Raw genomic sequence first — 14,894 nt, forward strand, 5'->3', positions numbered from 1 at the left:
GCTACACAAGACTTTTTGATGAAGGTTCAGGGATAACTACAGTGAAGTAAACTAGTGATCAATTTATGAGCAGATAATCTGAGTTACTTTCTACTGGGCTTTCAGGGCTTCCAGCTCCCAATGCCTAACCTGCCTCTTCTGATGGGTGCCCTCAGGGCTGTCATCCAGTGTTGCACAACTCCAGGGGCTTACATTGTGTCTAAGTACATGTATCTACTCCACATGTGTTCTGTGCAGTCCTCATAGTACTGGTGCCCGCCTACCATCAGCCACAGAGGATCACTAGCTTAGATTAAACATGAAGGCTCAGTTGAGATGCAAAAAAATTGAGAAGTTCATAGATGGACAGGAGTCCTCTTTCCCATGTTTTCCAAATTCCAGTTTCTTGTCTTGGGCCTTACGTTTTCCCAAAATGGATAATACCAGGAATTGTTGATCTGGCTTAAGGGTGTTATTGTTCTTTGATCCCTGGGTCAGTTACATCAGAACACAACACAAGAACCCCAAAATCTGGATATGAGATTTTCATAGTCTCAGGGGCATTCACTCAACAGCCATAATGGTGTGTACTTCTTTCAGTGTTGTCTACCTCAGGAAATGGCACCACCATCCATTTAGTCATTTAAGCTAAATCCCCGGGGTCATTCTGGACCCCTCCATCTCTTTTCCCTCTCATATTCAATTGGTTCATTTATTTATTACTGTACTCAAAAAAATTAATTGAACTCCATATTTTTTGTCCGAGCACTCATTAATATTTTTGTCCATGTCTATATCTATGCTTACATCTAGATAGATAGACAGAATTTTCGCCTCAACTTTTCTAAGGAGGCCATCCTTTCTTCCATTTTACAGATGAGAAAACTCAGATCCAGAGAGGTTAGGATGAGAATTAAATGAGATCTTACATGTAAAGCACTTCAAAGTGCTGGCACATAGCAAAAGCCCAATAAATGTTATCATGTATTAGATTGTCTCCTAATAAGAAAGATAAGACACTGCCCTTGCCTTCAATGGTGCCTAGTTTACTGGAAGATATAGGCTCATGCAGGCGATTACAAAACAGTGTGTTATGACAGAGCAAGTCCAGGGTGCTCTGAAGTATCAAGAAAGACTTTCTAGAGAAAGCACAGTGCCACGCAGTATGTAGCACAGAGGCACGTGTAGAACATGGCAGGTGTTCAAAAGCGTTCCTTAAATATGTAAACAAATGAATGAAGTATCAAGGTTGATACCTGAAGGTTAGGTAAGATTACGTCTAAAAGGGTTTGGGAAGAGTGTCACAGGCTGAAGTAACATCAGGTGCAAAGACCCAGAGGCAAGAGGATGTGTGCCACGTTGGAGGAGCTGAAAGTCAGGAATGGCTGGAGAGCAGCGTGCTGGGAGAGGAAAAGGAAATGAGGTTGGAAAGATGAGTAGAGGCCTCCTGGTCAGGGAGGCATTGTAAACCAAATGAAAAAAGTGGCAAGTGTTAAGGGACATGATGATATGATATTTGGCTTTGAGAAAACCAATTAGGCTGCAGCCTGAAAAGCCAGTTAGAGGATGGGAGTAGGAGTTAGGAAGCCGGTGCAGAAGGTCAGGAGTGAGAGAGCATGGGCGTGAATGATGGCGTTGGGGATGGGAGTAGATACGAGAGACGTTTAGGAGGTGGAACCGAAAGGCCTTGAAGATGGGTTGGGTTTGGGGGACTAGAAGAGATGGAGTCAGGGTAACAATTAGGTTTCTTCCTTGGGAAACTTCGATGTATTTTGCCACAGTTCTCTGAGAAAAGAACACATGAAGAGGTGAGTAAGATTGCAAGAGATCTGACGAGGCATAGCTAATACGTTCACTTCTGGACACGTGGAGTCTGAGGGGCCTGTGAGACAGCAAAGAGGAGATCCCCACTAAGCAGATGGATATGGGGGTGTGGGTCTTGGGAAAGAATCTGGCTAGATATAAAGATTTGGAAGTTGTTAAGGTATAAGTGGTAATCAGAGACATGAGATTAAGGAGGATGCCCAGAAATGTAGGCTGAGAAGAGAAGGGGGCCCTGAAAATATTTCTGAGAAATATTTAAGGGATGGCACAGGAAGAGACTGAGATAGAGCAGCCACAGAAGTTGGAGAAAACCAAAGAAGAACATGGGCTCATGAAAGTCAAGGGAGGAGAATGTTCAAGAGGGAGGAGCTGTCTTCTGTGGCAAATGCCACTAATGGGTCAAGTAAGATGAAGAGTGTAGCCCAGTGGTTAAGTGTGTAGGCTTTGGATTCAGATTTCCTGGGCCTGTATGGTAGGTCAGGAGAAGCACCCACCCACTCGGGGCTGCATTACTAGATGTATAACTCACAGATAAGAAAATGACACTTTCAGAGCTCAGCATGTATCTGTGGCCTATTTGGAGTTCAACTTGGTCACCCTGACTATCGAGTGAGGAGTGTGCCTGAGTCCAAGCCCATGGGGTCTTCCCTTGGGGTATTCCCACCTGGCCCGGGATCTAGAGCTACAGAGCCTGAACTCTGTTCACAGAGCCTCGGCAGACTGCATCAGCAGCTAGACCAAAACAGGCTTCTGCACAAGCGGCAGCTGGCAGGGTGTCGGCAGCAGGAGAACCTCATTGAGAACCTGACCAAGCAGCAGGATGCCCTGCGGGCTCAGCATGAGGCTTTCCTGGAGCAGGTGGGCTCTCCCTGCTGCCTGCCCTGCACTGCCCCTCTCTCGGAAGAGGACAACCCCTCATAGGATGCCCAGAGGAGAGGATGGGTTGACTTGTCATGAAGTCTCCTGGGGAGGGGGTAAAGGTAATAAGATGGCTTGGGGTATGGTCCCTTAGGGAACCCTAGGAGAAGATGAGCCCTCCTGGAAATACATTGAAGAAAGGGGACATTCTGGGAGCTCACTTCAAGAGCCCATCTCTCCTCATTCAGATGGGCAAGGCATTCCTGGGGCCCCTGAGCCAGCTGCAGGTGGCTGACTTTGAGGAGATACAGAGCTATCGAGTGCCACCAGAATCTGTGGTCCAGGTGACCGATGCTCTGTGTGACCTCTTCCACCGCGAAACAGGCTGGGCCAGTGCCAAGCAGCTGTTATGCACTGAGGACTTTTATCAGGTAGGGAATGTGGGGCGCAATGGAGGAGGACAGTGGAGGCATGGAAGGGAGACTTGGCAAGGCTGTGGGGCAAGGTTCAGAGCCCCTATGTCTTCCCCCACCCTCCTTAACACACACTCTCCCAGGAGCTGGTGTTCTTCCCCAAGGAGAAGATGACAGACTCAGAGATGATAAAGTTAAACCTAGCTCTGAAGGCTCCAGGCATGAGCGATGCAGCCTTGCGGGCAGTGAGCGCACCTGCAGCACGGCTGGCAGCCTGGCTCCGGGCCGTTCTGTGCTACGGGCTGGCACAGCGCCGAGGACTGCCCACGGGCCTGCTGTTGCGGCAGGCAGAGGCGACACTGGCTCGGGAGCAGGCCCGCCTGGGCCAGTACCAGTTCCAGGCCCAGGAGATCCTAGCGTACAGTTTGGCCCTGTCCAAGAAGCTGGAAGATGCCCAGGCTTCCCACAAGCACGTGGCAGAGAAACTCGGTCAGGCCCGGTGTGGCCATCATCACAAGTGGCCCATTAAGGCTGCACTGCTCACGCCCACGCATTCCTGGACTACAGAGCTCCAGGTAACCAGCCCCTCCTAGGCTGCCCCCTGAAGTGCATTTCTGCACCACAGCCCCACTCCTCTGCTCCTCCCCGTGCCCTCACTGCCTTCTGTCCCACTCTGCCCTCCTTGCCACGCTCTCCTCCACACCCTGCCTTGCTCCCTCTCTGCCAGACCCTCTGCCTCTACCCTCCCTGCTGGCCTACACACCCTCTGGTCTTCCCTTCCACATCAGAAGTTGCAGGGGCACTGCACGACCGTGTACGGAGATGCTGTCTTGTGTTCAGCTGCCATCAGCTACCTGGGTCCCTTCCTACCAACGCGGCGCCAGGAGCTACTCGACAAGTGGCTGGCTCTCTGTAGGGGCTGCGAGGAGCCGCTGGGCCCAGATGACGTGGCACAGGCACTGAAGCAGATGCAGAAATCTGTCATCACGCCACCAAAGAAACCCCTGCTCTCCACACGCTCTCCCTTCAGCCTTCTGGCCTTGCTGAGCTCTGAATCGGAACAGTTACAGTGGGACCGAGACCTGAAGCCCCAGGCAAAGTCAGCCCGCCTGGCAGGCCTGCTTCTGCGAAGTCCCACTCACTACTTCAGTTGCCGTTGGCCCCTGCTGCTTGACCCCAGCAACCAGGCCCTCATCTGGCTGAATCCACTGCCTCTAGAAGAGACTGGATGCTTGGCCACAGGTCCCACCAAAGGCAGAGGTAAAGCCAGGGATAGTAAACGCAGTGCATGTTGGGTGTCTGAGCTGCCCAGCACTCTCAGCCACATGTGCTCTTCCCTTTCATAATGAAGACACTAAATTTTTATGGCCAGGGTATCCCAGATTTCATCAGCCAACATGATATATTTTTTAAAATATTTATTTATTTATTTAGGCTCTGCCGGGTCTTGGTTGCGGCACGCAGGATCTTCAGTTGCGGCACGCAGGATCTTTTAGTTGCAGCATGCAGACTGTTAGCTGCGGCACGCATGCGGGGTCTAGTCCCTTGACCAGGAATCGAACCCGGGCCCCCTGCTTTGGGAGCACGGAGTCTTACCCACTGGACCACCAGGGAAGTCCCCAGACAAGATGATATTAATAAATTAGGTCACATTTACATTTTTGGGCCCATACTGCAATGATTCTGAATCTACATGGCTGACCATGATCTTCCACACCCTGATCTGCTCAGCACTATTAGAAACTTGAACTACAACTCAGAGCTTTACTACCCAAATTTATCCCATGTTCAGGAATTCTGGGGAAATATTTCTATTGGTCCTGCTTGGATCAGGGACCCATTTGGGTAGAGTATCAGAGGGAGCATTTCCTAGGGGAAGGGAGAGTGTTTATGTCCCAGGAGAAGGGGTTGAGGGTTGTACTGGTAAGAACAATAGACATCTAGAATAGAAGGTGGATAATAAATTTGTCCAGAACAGGGGCTCTATAAGCAGACTATCTGGGTCAAATAACTGTCCTTTGCTAGCTGTGTGACCCAGGCAAGGTATTTAACCTCTCTAAGCCCAAGTTTATTTGCCAATAAAATGAGGGTCTTAATTATACCCATCTCATAAATTGTTGTGAGCATTAAGATAATTTATGAAAAAAGAGTTCACACAGTGCTTAATACATAATAAGTTCTCAAAAACATTAGTCATGGGCTTCCCTGGTGGCGCAGTGGTTGAGTTTGCCTGCCAATGCAGGGGACATGGGTTCGTGCCCCGGTCCGGGAAGATCCCACGTGCCACGGAGAGGCTAGGCCCGTGAGCCATGGCCGCTGAGCCTGCGCGTCCGGAGCCTGTGCTCCGCAATGGAAGAGGCCACAACAGTGAGAGGCCCACGTACCGCAAAAAAAAAAAAAAAAAAAAAAAAAAAAAACCCAAAAAACATACAAACGAACTTATTTACAGAACAGAAATAGACATACAGACATAGAAAACAAAGTTATGGTTACCAAAGGGGAAGGAGCAGGGAGGATAAATTAGGAGTTTGGGATTAACAGATACACACCACTATATATAAAATAGATGAACAACAAGGACCTACAGTATAGCACAGGGAACTATATTCAATATCTCATAATAACCTATAATGGAAAAGAATCTGAAAAAGAAAGAATATATATATATATGTATATATGTGTGTGTATATATATATATATATATATATATATATATCTGAATCACTTTGCTGTACACCTGAAACTATCACAACATTGTAAATAAGCTATACTTCAGTAAAACAACAAAAACAAACAAAAAACTCCAAAATAGTAAGCCTGGAAGAGCACGCAAGTCCCAGATGAGCACTGCAGCCCCAGGGATTTTAGCCTTTTTTAAAAATATTTATTTATTTATTTTTGGCTGAGTTGGGTCTTTGTTGCTGCATGCGGGCTTTCTCTAGCTGCGGCGAGTGGGGGGCTACTCTTTGTTGTAGTGCGCGGGCTTCTCGTTGCGGTGGCTTCTCTTGTTGTGGAGCACGGGCTCCAGGCGCGCCGGCTTCAGTAGTTGTGGCTTGTGGGCTCTAGAGTGCAGGCTCAGTACTTGTGGCGCACGGGCTTAGTTGCTCCGCAGCATGTGGGATCCTCCTGGACCAGGGCTCGAACCCGTGTCCCCTGCACTGGAAGGGTGGATTCTTAACCACTGCGCCACCAGGGAAGCCTGATTTAAGCCTTGATTTTAGCCCAGTGTAACTCTGAGCAGAGTGCCTGATCAGGCTTCTAGGCTACTGATGTGAGAGATAATAAATGGGGTGTTGTTTTTAGCTAAGTTTGTGGTAACTTGTTAAGGAATAGGAAACGAACACACCAAATTGTGGACCTGGCAACCTCCACTTGCCCACTTCTTGAACGCTTAATATTTTTTAAAAATCCTTAAAATTCTTAAATTTCTTGACAATTAAAAAAATAAGTATTTATCTTTTCCAGATCCTGCAGTAGAGGAGGCAAAGGAGAAGGGGGCTGCAGACGGCTGCTGGTCAGCTAGCCACCTGGTGCACAGCACTGTCCACAGCGTGGCTAATGCCGCAGTCTATGGCCTTTCTCTTACCAGTTGTTACTTCCAGGCAATGACCTCTATGCTAGTGATGACTCTTGTAGTTGTTAGTGACAGAATTTGCTTAGGCAAAAAGGGAAATGCACTGACTCTTCTAACCAACCTACAGAAAAGCAGAAGTGGAGCTGATTTCAGGGGTGACTAGAACCCCTCCCTGGAATTTTAGAGTAGCAATAATGAGAGCTACCCTTTACTGAGTGCTTGGTAGGTACCAGCAGAGTGCTTTCCATGCATTGTTCCATGTCATCTTCACAGTAACCCTGTGAGGTACTCACTACTATCAACCCCATTTTGCAGATGATGAAATTGTGTCATAGAGAGCTTAAGTGACTTTCCTAAGGTGGCTTCTCACAGAACTTCCTTCATGAGCTGGAGCCCTTGGGTGAACGGGGCTCTCCAGGAGCCTGAGTCCCTCCCTGAGAAGAGCTCCTCTTCATCTTTCTGCCACAGGGAAGGGCTTCAAGAGAAATCAAGGAAAAGAGTCTAAAGAGGAGGACACGGAAGACGAAGATGATGAGAGCGATGAGTGTTACAAGACAAAAGAACAGAAGGCAGAAGAAAGGGGAATCACGGAGAAGAACAAGGAAGAGGAAGCACCGCAGGAGCAAGAGGAGAAAGAACAGGAGGAGGGGGCGGGGACTGCGACTCAGTCCCCGCCCCCTCCCGAACCCCGAGTCCTCTCAGGTGCTGACCCAGAGCTGGGGCCTCGGCTCCGGGAGGCAGCTGCCGGTGGTGAGAACTCGTCCCCTCCACCCACGTGTCTCCTGTGTCCTCCCCCTACTCTGTAGCCCCACAGGACTCCAACACCCCAGTCTGACCTCAGCTCCCACCTCTAACCTGGGCACTAACTCTGTGGAAGAGCCCCGAGGGAGCCTTCCCGTCAGCCAGAGGGGAGCAAGTCGGAGCCTGATTTTGTGCATGGGGGTGCCCAGGTGCTGGCATGGTGGGTAGGGTGTCCTTGCCTCCCCCTCGCAGGCCTGCCGGTGCTACTGACCAACATGGAGCTGGGCCTAGAGTGCCCAGAACTGCAATGTCTACTGCAGCGAGAACAGCTGTGCCCACCCCAGTTGCAGCCTGGCTTCTGTCTCTATCTGAGCACTACCCTTCCCCTCAGTTCTTTGGAAAAAGGTGAGGCCCAGTGGGTAAATTGCCAGCACAGCTTTGTGGGAACACCAGGGCCTGAGCTTCACTCAGTCTGGCCCAGAGCGGGCTCAGGACCGTAGCACGGAGCCACACTCCCTGTGCCTCTCACCCCTGGCTCTGCCACGGGGAAGAGGTTAAGCGTCTCCCATGTGATGCCAAGTGCTAGGCTGTGAATTGCTGAAAGGGCTGAATGTGCTGGACCTGGGCATGAACATGGAAATCCTAGAAGAACAGATGCTGCGTGAAATCTTGTGCACAGAGCGTCCTGAGCTTGAGAGCCACTGGCAGGACCTGAGGATCAGATTCCTGGACGCCTGGGAAGCTGTGGAGGCTGCTGAGGTACCTGGGGGTCCAGTCTGTGGGTTGGGATGAGCTTTGCAGGGGCCCAGGAATGGGGGTGGAGATGAGTGCTGCTGATTGGGAGCTACGTGGGAAAGGGCCGGATCCACGCAACAAGTGACTGTTTGCAGGAGCGGCTGCTGGCGATGCTGCTGCTCCAGAACCCAAGGTATCAGAAACCAGCCAAGATCCTGCGAAACATGGTGAGGGCCCAGGCAGAGCTGTGTCAGCTGCGTGCCCATTTCGAGGAGTTAGAAGAGTTGAGGATGCAGGAGGTGGCATTGTGGGCACCCTATCGGCATGTGGTCTGGCATGGAATGGCCATTATAAAGGCTCTTAGCTCACTGCAGAACCTGCTACCGCTTTTCTGTATGAGTCCAGAGAATTGTCTGGCAGCCACCAAGCTGGCTCTGAACAGCATGAAAGGTGAGATTCATCAGCAGGAAGAACTACCCTGCCATCTGCTGCAGTTAAAAAGACAGCTGACCCGCCAGCTACTGGGCAGCACTGTTGCTACACTGGGCCTGACCCAAGTACCCTTGGTGGGTGCCTTGGGCGCTCTGGCTCTGCTGCAAGTGGCAAGGAAGGCACCAGAGCTGGAGAGGCTGGCCCTCTGGCCTGGACTGGCAGCCTCTCCCAGCACAGGCTACAGAAAACCAGTCCCAGGCGTGGCTCGACCAGCCTGGCTAGGGCTGAGAGCCTGGCACGAATGTGAGATGTTAGAGGTACTGCCCCCATATGCTGGGCTGTGTGCATCCCTGGCAGGCCACTCCAATGTTTGGCAGGCTTACTTGTCACTGTCCTCCACAGTGCTGGGTCCTGCACCGGGGCCTGGGACTGACCCATTCAGCCTCCTCCAGAAGCTAATCCTGTGGCGTGTGCTGCGACCTGAGTGCCTGGCCAGTGCCCTGGCAACCTTCACCACCAGCCTCCTGGGCCGGCCCCTGGATGAAAACCTGCGTGCTCCCACCATACCCTTTGAACACAGTCAGGCTACTGAGCCCACGCTGATTTTGTTGCCACCACCTGGTCACCCCATCGCCACTGTGCACCCCCTGACCATCATCCAGAAACTGGCTGCCAAACATGAGCAGGTTTGAGCCTAGCCTCTTGGCCACAGAGCCACTGGGCTCTTAGGGCTGGGCTGGGGTGTGGGTCTCCCCTCCCAGCATTCTCATGGATCTTTCTGGATTACTCAGGGACTTTTCAGGTCATTTGTGACATTACTCTGGGTCCCTTGGGTCACCCTAGGATCCCTTTGAGTTACTCTGCCATTTTGCTGTTGGTCCTCAGGGGCAGAAGCATCTGAAGGTGATAGCTCTGGGCTCTGAAGCCTGGGACCCGGTCTCGGCTGTGGTCAGCATTCTCCGCAAGGCTATGCACAGCGGGCACTGGCTGGTGCTGGAGAACTGTCATCTGATGCCTCACTGGCCAAAAGAGCTGCTACAGCCCTTGCTGGGGCTGTTGGCCAGAGCCAAGGGTGGGTTTACTGCCTAGAGATGGCTTCTAGGACCCTATCCTACACTTGGGCCTGAGCTTGAACTCAGATCTCATGGCTGATCCCCTAATCACCTTTGTATCTGACTCCTAACCCCCTAGCCTCAAGTCTGATCTCTAGGCTTATGTCTGATCCTTTACCCAGCGATTGATCTCAGCCCCATGTCTGACCCCTAGTGGTCTCTGACCTGGAGTTAGAACTGCTTTCTGCTCAACAAGCAAGAGAGAATGTGGCCACTGTCCACAGAGATTTCCGTCTTTGGCTTATTGTGTCTGCAGCGGCTATTGCTTCCTTACCAGGTGAGGAGCTTCCCCCCATAGGCTCTCAGATTGGAGCGGGGAGGTAACTGTATTGTGCCGACTCAGCACTTTCCTTCCTCCCCAGCCGTGCTGACTCAGCACTCCATGCCTATTTTCTGGGACCAGTCCCTGGAGCTGTCCCATGTCTTGGTCGACAGTGTGGAGCTAGTCCAGCAAGGACTCTGTGTGCAACCCCCAACCGGGGTGCTGCCTCTGCTCCTCCTACATGGCCTCCTGCTACACCGGCAGCTCTATGGAATGAAGCTGCAGGCTCACAGGGGGTGCTGGTGAGGGACCCCACCCATCCTACTCTGTCAGTCACTCAGCAAACACTGAATATTTTTCACATGCTGGGATTCATCTCTGGGGAGCTCCAAAATGTGAGGGCAGGGGGAAGTCAAGGAAGGCTTCTCCAAGGACTTAGGGATCTCACTTTGAACTGAGTCCTGACAGCAGAGGCAGATCAGGTGGAGATGAGGCCTTTCTGAGCAGAAGGAACTAAGCTTAGCAGGAGAGAGGACTTCAGTGTGGCTGAGGTGGACATGCTGGGGGTTGCGTGGGGAGAGGTGAGGCTTGTGGTAAAGGGCCTTTAAGACCATCACAAGGGACCTGATTGGATTCTGAGGACAGTGGGAAGCCACTGAAGGGTTTTAAGTAGAAGACACATGATCCCATCTGTCTGTTGGAAAGATCACGCTGGCTGCAGCGAGGAGAATGGACCAGATGGGGCAGGGCTGGAGGCAAGCATAATAGTTTTGGGAGGCTCTGGCAGTCTTGAGGAACAAGATCATGGTATGGGTGGTAGGGACTACGGTAGTCACAGTGGGGAGAGAGTAAATATGGGGTGAGGAAGAGGGAAGAGTTAAGGATGGCTCTCAGATTTCTGCCTTGGACAACTGGGTGGGTGGTGTGGGAGGAAATGATGATTTCAGTTGAAAGGAAGTCGTATTTGTGGTGCCAAGTGGCGATGACTAGTGAGCCCTCATGGGTCTGGAGCTCAGGAGAGAGGTTTGGGCTGGAGAGAAAGATGTGAAAGTCCTCAGCATATAGATGGTTTTGAAACCCTACTTCCTGCTCTCCACCCCCAGGAGTCAAGTGACACTGACCCAGGTCCTGCAGATCCAAGACCAGCTGTGGGCCAGCCTGAGCAATCCCAGTGCTGCCATGCAGGAGCTGGCTGGTGAGACTCCTCCTGTCCCCCATGCAGTCACCAGCCCCCAGGAGAGCCCAGAAAGGGGTAGGGAGGGGAGCACTGAGATGGGGACATAACCTACAACTTTGGTTTGGGAGGTGGTGGAAACTGGAGGGGCTGTAACTGAGGGGCTCTGACCTCATCCTCAGCTTCAGTTTTCTATGGGGGTCCTGTGGGAGACGAGAAGGACAGGGAGGTCCTGACTAGCTTCACGCAAGCCTGCCTGAGCTCCAGCAGCGGGAACCAGGCCGAACCACACACACCCCAGTATCTGCTGGCCACTCTGATGCCCAGCCTGGGTAAGCTCCAGTCAGGTATCTGCGTTGAGGTGGGGAACACCTTGCTCAAGGGAATGTAACAGAGGTACCAATAAAGGTGTAGAAGGGGGCAATATTCAGTTATGGGATGATGATGGTTTAAAGTGGCAGAGAAAGGCCTACTCCCTTGGGTCTGGGGTGGGAAGAGACAGTCTTATCTCTCACCCCTCACTCACCTCCACCCCCAAGAACTAGGGGAGCCGGATGCTATGGAAGAGTGCAAGGCCCAGATGCACCTACTGCCCACACCACCTGAACCCCAGATCTGCGGACTGAGTGCTGGCTCCCAGACCTGGCTGCTGCGACGCCAGAGTCGCGCTGTCCTGAGCGCGCTGCAGCGGTGTTCGCCCACTTGGGTTCCGGCGGCCCGCGGAGGCTCCCGGCGCGCCGAAAGGCGGCTGCGGCAACGCCTGGTGCAAGCCAAGCGGAGGCTGGAGTCATTGCAGGCTCTGCTGACCGAGACCACTCGCCAAGCTGAGTCTGGCGCGGGCTGGGGGGAGCTGGGGCTGAGTGCGTCGCGGCCTCTGGAGGGCTTCCTCAAGACGGAGGTGCTGGAACTGAGCCAGCTGGTGGGCGCGCTGCAACGGGACCTTGATTGCCTGTTGCAGCAGCTGAAGGGCGCGCCCCCGTGTGCCTCCCGGCGCTGTGCCGCGGTGGCTCACGCTCTCTGGACTGGCCGCCTACCCTCGCCTTGGCGACCCCACGCGCCTGCCGGGCCTCAGCCGCCCTGGCACTGGCTGCGACAGTTGTCGCGCCGTGGGCAGCTGTTGGTTCGCTACCTGGGTGTGGGAACCCAAGTACCAGAGGGCATCTTTCACCTGTCAGCCTTTTGCCACCCGCGCCGCCTGCTGCTGTCACTGCGTTGGGAGGCTGCCTTTGCTGGGGTTGACCTGACGAATTTCCCTGGTTGCCAAGGCTCTAGCTCCAGTCAGCTCCCCCATAAACGTCAGGAGCTAAACAGCTCTCTGCACCTCCAGGTATCCTCGTGCTGCCCCTTCGTTTCCAATTCCGCCCCTTGAAGTCCCTGACTACACCTCTTAGTTACCCCACCTTGCCTCTTCTTGGTTTTACTCCCTCCAGCCCCATCTGCTTCTCTGATCCCGCTCCACCACGACCCCTCAGCTTCTTAGCCTTGCCTGACCAGTTTCTGGCGCCCCCAGGTGGTGAACGGCCCAAACCCCAGGGTTCCAGAGGTGGGGCTGCTGCTGATTGGGCTACAGCTCCGGAACGCCGAGTGGGACCCGCTCGCAGGGGCCTTGCAGGACAGTTCTTCCAGTCAGCCCAGCCCTCTGCCTCCGGTCAGGGTCAGCGCCCAGGCCCCGGGGGCCAATGACGTGCCACCCCCAGCCGGCCTGGCTGTGTATTCCTGTCCTGTGTACTTGGAAGGGCCCCTCGGCACCACTAGGCTGCACAGCAGGAAGATCCTGATGCACCTGCCCCTGCCCACGAAGCTCAGCCCCGCCACCTGTGCCCAACGGAGAGTCCATGTGTGCAGCCCACCGTTGCCCTGAGCCCTCAGCCAAAATAAAGTTGGAGTGCTTTGATGAAAGATTTCTGAGACTTAATAAGGAATGCAGGTGTGTGCCCACTGATAATGTGACACACTGAGGGGAAAGCACAGTGTACACAACTGAGAGAGGTGGTCTGTTCACAGTGAAGGTAGAAGAGGGTGTGTGCCTGGCCATGGGGAGAGGGGAGTGTGGGTACACTGTGGGGGAGACGGGCCTGGGGTTAGTATCCAAGGGGCTAGGCAGATCTCAGGATGGCTAACACACAGGACTTGGAATCCCTACCCAGCTCTCGACTGCGCTCTCAGCTCTTGTGTTAAACCCACAAGCGATATTTTTAAAGGGAGAACATTAGAACTCAAGATAATTTCTTCAGGCATTTAGCAGTATTATTGGGAATGCCCCAATCCTGCCCTACTAGTCATCCCCTCCCCCAGAATGGATCCTGAGTGAGTCACACACACACACACACACACAAAAGCAAAATAAGACACAAGGTCATATGTTCATTCAACGACTAGTTATGAGCACTCCTCTGAACGAGGTGCTCTTCCAGGCACTGATGTGGTTGTTCTAATGCCGGGAGACAGACAATAAAAGGCCAACAGATAAATGAGTTAAATTTGATGACTTTTAAGTGCTATAAAAAAAAAACAAAGCAGGCTGATGTGTTAGAGAGTGATTAGAGGGGAGCAGTTAATCTAGTTTGGGTGGTCAGGGAAGGCTTGCTGAATATTTGAAAGAGAGCTATTTGAAGATCTAGGAGGGTTTCAGGTAGAGCCCTCAGTAGGTGCAAAGGTGCTGAGGCAGGAACAACCTTGGGGTGTTCAAGGAACAGAACATATAGCTGGAGCACTGTGAGGGTCAGAGTAAGCCAAAAGGATGGAAAGGTATAGAAAGGGGCAGATCACGTAGAGTTTTTTCATGATAATGAGCTTTTTTTTTTTTTTTTTTTTTGCGGTACGCGGGCCTCTCACTGTTGTGGCCTCTCCCGTTGCGGAGCACAGGCTCCGGACGCGCAGGCTCAGTGGCCATGGCTCACGGGCCTAGCCACTCCGCGGCATGTGGGATCTTCCCGGACCGGGGCACGAACCCGTGTCCCCTGCATCGGCAGGCGGACTCCCAACCACTGCACCACCAGGGAAGCCCTGAGCTTGTATTTTTTAAAAGAAGGAATCTATTAGAGAGTATTAGTTGGGAAATGAGCTTTTTCAAAGATCACTCTGGCTGTTCTATGGTGGGTGGATGGATGGAAGAAAATCCAGAGTAACAAGGAGGAAGATTTGTTTGGAGGCTATTGAAGTAATTCAAGTGAGAGATGATGGAGTTTGGACTAAGGTCATTAACAGTGGAGATGGAGAATTCATGGATTTAGGAAGTATTCTGGAGGCAAAGCCAGCAGAACTTGCTGATGGATTGAATGTGAAGAGTGAGGGAAATGGGCAAATCTACCGTAGGATGACTGAGCAACTGGGTGGATCATGGTGTCACTAACTGAGATGAGAAATTTGAGAGACAGGTTGGAGGCAGGGAATCAGGAGTTCTGCTATGATACGTTCATTTACTATTAGTTGCATGATTGCTTGCTACCCCAGGGCAAACCTCTCTGACAAAAGCTGGGTTAGAGTATAGCAGACAACACCAGCTAAAAGCCAACAACAGCTCCTCTCCTTGCCCCCAAGCACCTAAACTTACTAGGTACAATTTACTCCCCTTGCTGTATGATTCGGTACAAGCTACATGGTGGAAGGAAATTGCAGACAGAGGTGTATACTGAGCATCAGTGCACAACCTCTTCACCGTCATCCCACTTGCTGGTGACTGCGATGCAACTGATTTCCTTTAACGAAAGGCTAAGCAAAGAGGCAAAAGCTTTCTCCTTCCTCAGAAACTCTTCCCTTTTCCTTTCCACACTCAACCAGGGGCATGCCT

The 14,894-nt window shown here is 52.2% G+C and overlaps 1 protein-coding gene across 1 annotated transcript in view; it reads left to right on the forward strand.

The window, feature by feature from the left end:
• Positions 1–12,965, forward strand: part of DNHD1 (dynein heavy chain domain 1) — a gene marked incomplete at both ends in the record, with an annotated part of 65,109 nt that extends 52,144 nt beyond the window's left edge. The window contains 15 exon segments of the mRNA XM_079707807.1: positions 2,512–2,661; positions 2,910–3,092; positions 3,218–3,649; positions 3,863–4,334; positions 7,117–7,398; positions 7,642–7,794; positions 7,970–8,148; positions 8,280–9,242; positions 9,442–9,628; positions 9,823–9,945; positions 10,031–10,232; positions 11,034–11,125; positions 11,287–11,436; positions 11,650–12,431; positions 12,615–12,965. Coding sequence (XP_079563933.1) covers positions 2,512–2,661; positions 2,910–3,092; positions 3,218–3,649; positions 3,863–4,334; positions 7,117–7,398; positions 7,642–7,794; positions 7,970–8,148; positions 8,280–9,242; positions 9,442–9,628; positions 9,823–9,945; positions 10,031–10,232; positions 11,034–11,125; positions 11,287–11,436; positions 11,650–12,431; positions 12,615–12,965 — 4,701 coding nt within the window.
• Positions 12,966–14,894: the final 1,929 nt, after the last annotated feature.

The sequence above is a fragment of the Hyperoodon ampullatus genome (genome assembly GCF_949752795.1).
Source record: "Hyperoodon ampullatus genome assembly, chromosome: 7".
Taxonomy (NCBI): domain Eukaryota; kingdom Metazoa; phylum Chordata; class Mammalia; order Artiodactyla; family Ziphiidae; genus Hyperoodon; species Hyperoodon ampullatus.